The sequence below is a fragment of the Molossus molossus genome, unplaced genomic scaffold (genome assembly GCF_014108415.1).
Source record: "Molossus molossus isolate mMolMol1 unplaced genomic scaffold, mMolMol1.p scaffold_m16_p_1, whole genome shotgun sequence".
NCBI classification, from domain to species: Eukaryota; Metazoa; Chordata; class Mammalia; order Chiroptera; family Molossidae; genus Molossus; species Molossus molossus.
Genome location: NW_023425344.1, coordinates 107271332 through 107276553, shown reverse-complemented (window position 1 = coordinate 107276553; position 5222 = coordinate 107271332). Strand labels below are relative to the sequence as shown.

The following is a 5222-nucleotide window of genomic DNA, read 5'->3' as shown; positions in this document are numbered from 1 at the left end:
ATTTGTCAGTCTAAGGGAGGTGGACCTAAATTTATTAGATTTAACTTTCATTAAAATAGCAGTTGATCTCTCCTTTACTTTCTTAAACCTGAAACTTTTTGCACTTGCTCTATAACAAGTTTGTAAAGTTTTGTTGTCATTTAGGAAGAAATCTACCAGTGTTTTGCACAGAACCTCTCTGGCGTCATCACATGGTATTACAACAAAACACTACACCCAATAAATGCATTTTTTTTTCAGGCAAAAAACATTACAAGTGAAAATGTCAACAAAACCATTCATTTCTGTTAACCGTTCTTCAGTCTGGAATAAGTAGAAATGTATGGAACCAGGAATTTTAAACAGTGTTTTTAATTGAAAATAAAGCTAAAGCATGCTTTTCAACAGTGCAAATTTCCATAATTTTGATTTACTGCTTCCATCATCACAACATAGTACACCAGCATGGCCCTTAGCAAGGGCTAGACCCTAGCCATTTGCATGTTGAACTACTTTGATTTTAAGTGCAAACATAGATAGTCACCTCTGATTGTCACTTGCAGTAGAAACTCTCCTGCTCTATACACAGGATGGTCTGAAAACAGAAGTTTAGAGAGATGCAGAAAAAGTAAAATGTAATAAAACCCAAGTGCCTGAGATCTGGTACCAAAAAGCCCTGAAATAACTGCTATTTTTTTTTTTTTCATTTTACTTTTCTTGGGTGTATATAATGCTTATTCACTATGAGGAGTCAGACTATAAAATATCCTGCTCTTATTTTAATTGTTTTGCAAGTTTGAATTTTAAGTGTTTTGCAAGTTTGAGGAGTCATGTTCAGACTACAAGGTAAGCAGGACTATAGTACTAGTCACCTTATTAAAAACCTTTGGATGAGAACACAAAAAGGACTCTTCCAATTGCAAAGAATGACTGTAAAAGTAAAATCACACCCTTCACCAAAAAAAAAACAAAAAAAATCTCATATTTATTATACTCAGTATATATGAGGCAGCTTTTACCAGCATTCAATCAGGACTCCCCAATCTTTCTACTCAAAAAAGGAAAAATTAAGTGCAACTACTTTTGGAGAGGGACTGAGCAGAGAAAAAGAAAAAGATACCCCACAAAGGAGCTCCAGAGAGAAAAATTTGGGCTCACAGAAACTTCTTGCTACCTCACTGTGTAACCATGTAACCTAACAAACTTTCACTGAATGAAGTTACACTTTCAGGTCTGAAATCTAGTGCATAAACTTAATGGCTCATTGTAATATTTATTATTCAACCTTTTGACATTTATTTGTAGCAGTTGAATTGAGGTACCGGGTGCATTATTAGCATTAAAACAGTAAAGTGTTCCAGCTCTACCATAATAACTGAGTTTTACTTGAGTCTTTAGCCTGAAGTAGTCTGTGGAATGTAAACCAAGCATTCTCCCACCCCGCCCCCACCCTACTAAAAGGAAAAAAAAAAAAACCCGCAATGGAAAAAAAAAAAAAGTAATCCGATTTCTGTCTTCAAAATGTGATAAACCAGGACTCCAAAAGGGGGTGTAACACATTAATGGACTTGTACAAACCATCCTGTGCAGTTTACAACAAAAGGAAGGTAATATGGTTCAAGAAAATATCTTCCAAAACAGTTCTATGAATTAAATTTCCTGAATTTGTGACTAGGTGGAAGAGGTATTGCAGAACCGCCCAGCTGCCATTTCCAGATAGGATGGGCCTTGTGAGGAGGTTGGGAATCCTTAGTGGTGTTTAAGGAATATGCAGGCCACAAATCCCCATCCTTCCCAATAATGAGTGATGGTGGACAAGGAAAATTTGCCATGAAATTAAATGGCCTTTTCATTGCTGATGCTACATTGCTGGCTACCTTTTTGCGTCTGTTTATAACTGTAAAATCATCCAGTGTTCCTTCATGTGTCTCAGTTTTACCTGTAAGACGAGGACTTCTAGCTGATTTCAAATTTGGTTTGACTGGAGGTGTCTGAAGTACAGGTCGCTTTCCCAGTACTAGTGTCCGGTAATTTTTTCTCACCCTGGCACCAAATTTATATTCCCCATCCTCAGGTTTTGGAGAACTTAAAGTGCATGAAAGGCCCTGACTCGGAGCCAGTGGATTTAAGGAAGGAGTTTCTTCTTCAGGGCATGCAAACCCTTCCTTGGCTGTGGTTAGCAAGGCATCCTCCTCTTTACTTCCAGTCACACTGTAAAACTCACCCTTTGTATCATTGCACTCACACTTTAGCTTATTTGTAATAAGGTCATGTTCATATTCTTCATTAGCACTACTGTCTTCGACTTTGATTTTAATATTGTGCAGAAGTGGCAGTGTCTTGTCGCCTGTATCAGTGCAGGGGTTCTCCTCTTTCGCTGCTGCTGCTGCATCCACTCCAGAATCAGTCTGCAAATAGGGCAAATCCGTAGCAAATTCAGTACAAGGGGGGATTTTGGAATCTTTTTCTGAATTTGCTGTTGCACGTGAAGAATCATTGTTGAAGAACCTAGCAGCTATTGTGTTGTTATCTGCACAGTGTGTAGTAGGAATTGCTTGCAGGCATTTCCTAGTTTCTCGGAGTATTCTTTGTTGTGGAAATACATTGTTTGTCTTTGGGCTAGGTGAAGAGGCCCCCTCTGCCAGGCAGTTAATTGTCAGGTCAGTTCTCTTTACAGTACTGGAAATTTCAGAGTGTGGGAATGTAATCGAAGATACCCTATCGTTCCTTATCTCTGTGAAACAACTCCCCAGGCTGGCCGAGCAGTACACCGGAGACGCTTTGGGGGCCCAGCCCTGCAGAGTCCACTCCTCCGCCGACTCCGCTTTGACACTACTCTTGAGGTCGGGAAGTCGGTCGGCATCCTCGAAAGCTGTGGGGTTGGTTGCAGCAGCGGCGGAGGCCAGATGGTACAAAAAGTTGGCCTGTGCCTGTACGCTGGGCGGCTTGCAGAAGCTGGTGCGCCTGAAACGGATGCTCTGCACTGACACTTGGCTGGAGCCGGAGCTGGAGTCCGACTCCGAGGACGAATCCTCCTCCTCCGAGCTTACTTCACTGGAATCTGAGGCCCCACTGCCCCCCTCCTCCTCTTCCTCCTCTTCCTCCTCCTCCTCTTCTCCCTCCTCCTCTTCCTCCGAGGACACAGAGTTGCTGGAGCTGGACAAACTGGAGCCAAAATCGGAGTCGTTGGCTGCGTGGTCCGAGTAGGAGCTGGACTCCGAGTCGCTGCTGCAACTCTCGGGAAAACTGCCCAGATGGGGCTGCGGCCGGTGGTGATGAGGGGGGTGGTGACTCTGCGGCGGCTGTTGGGCCCGGTGGTGGTGGTGGTGGTGGTGGTGGTGATGGTGGTGGTGGTGGTGATGGTGATGGTGGTGGGGAGGAGGGCAGAAGCTGTTAACCAGATGAAACCTCTCCAGGCAAGTGGCCCCGGCGGCTGCCGCCACCGCTTTGGCTTTGTAGGACCTGGGCAGCAGCAGCAGGCGGCGGGAGCTGGCGTGAGGCGCTAGCAGGCAGTCCTTGGCGCCCCCGCGCTTGCGCTTGCAGCGATAGGTCAAGCTCACCGGGCCGCCGGCGCCTGCAGCCGACTTGGGCTGGGGCCCGGCCGCGGACGCCTGGTAGTAGGCGGCGGCGGCGGCGGCGGCGGCAGCGGCGGCGGCAGCAGCGGCAGCGGCGGCGGCCGGGTGCTTGCTGCACAGCAGGGTCCGAAAATAAGCCGGGTCCGAGTGGAAAGCAACGTAGTTTCCCTGGAGCGGAGCAGTTTCATAGTTTACAGGGGATTTGCAAGGCGAGCGCACGATTTCTGGGTAGTGCGAGCCCGGGTATTTGCTAAAAATCTGAGGTAGATGGGCGGTGGGGCGCGCAGCGGCGGCGCCCGGGCGCGGGGACTGCGCGCTGATTGGCAGGGGCCGCGCGGCTCCGCTCAGGCCCCGCCAAAGTTGGTGCCTGTCCTTCCAGAAAGCCGGGCGGGGGGTGGCGGCGGCAGCGGCGCGCTCTGGCGGTGGCGCCTTTGTGGCCAGGGCCCGGCCGACCCTCCTGCGCTTGGTCTTGAGGACCCTCTCGGTTTTGCAGGAGGTATACAGCGCTTCCACGTCTTCCCGGGAGATGAGCGTGCATTTGGCGGCGTGGAAGGCGATGCTGTTGATGGCCTTGAGTTTCCGCAACTCCTCCAGATCGCAGTGGTGCTTTTTCACTTTCAGATGATCCATGCGCTTGTGCACGGTCGTCCTCGGGATGTTTTTCAGCAGATCCGTGAAGACTTGGGAGAGGGCAAACATTTGCTTTCCTTTAATGATGAGGTAGCCGAGCCTCACGCCATCCACCTCTTCAAAACCTGACTTCAGGTCTCCCATCTCGGGAACTAAATGATCCCCACCATTTGCAGCAAATATATACGTGACGCATACATACACATGTATGTATGTTAATCCTCCACCAGATGCTGCGTGTGTCTCAAGGCATCCTGCTAATAAAATAACAAAGACTGTTATTCCCGGCGAAGGGAGTGCCAAACTCTAGGCGAAATTATTGGGGGGAAAAAAAACAACAACATGAAATTACACTGACTTGATTCTTGCTTTTTTTTTGGTTTTCGTTTTTTTAAAAAAGAGGGAAAAAACCATCCGGTTTCTGATCTGCCAGTGTGTTAGTGTAAGCCCCCGATGCAGATCAGTACCTGGGCCCCTCTATTTCTTCCTTCTCCATTGGAGCACTTTGATAATGGAATGTGAAGGGAGAAAGAGAAAAGAAATGCAGCTGCTATTCCCGTCGCTGCTTTAGCTACAAATAAAATGACAGAGTGAAGTGAGCTCGTCCGGAGACACCTTCATCAATTAATTCCCCTAAAGCCAGCGCTGATTGGACACTCCTGACAGGTGATGCAATAAAAATTGATATTCCACCCCTTCCCCCCAAAATCTCCCACTAATTAGCATACCCTTATACTGCCACCTCCCCTCCCAAAGTAAATAATACAGTCGGTATATAAATCTTTCCATTAAACTATCGGAGCTCAGAAACAGCCTGACTCACAGACTTCATCTGAACCAGTGTGTGTACGCTTAAAAAAAAAAAAAAAAAACACTGTATACTCGCCTTTAAAGGAATATTGCCTATTTTTTGCTTTATTTGCATTTTACCGCTACACTATTATCATTTCAAAGAAAGCATTTTAAAAACATTATCAAGCCTAAATAGATATACCCCACCCCCCTTTTCCTTTGGAAAATGGAGCGTAAGTGAAAATG

General features: G+C 46.5%; 1 protein-coding gene across 1 annotated transcript; it reads right to left on the bottom strand.

Annotated features, from left to right (window-relative positions):
- Window positions 1-1622: 1622 nt before the first annotated feature.
- Window positions 1623-4363, bottom strand: SKIDA1 (SKI/DACH domain containing 1). The gene has a single exon (XM_036243904.1). The coding sequence runs from the start codon at window positions 4326-4328 to the stop codon at window positions 1623-1625; it is 2706 nt and encodes a 901-aa protein (XP_036099797.1). The 5' UTR covers window positions 4329-4363.
- Window positions 4364-5222: the final 859 nt, after the last annotated feature.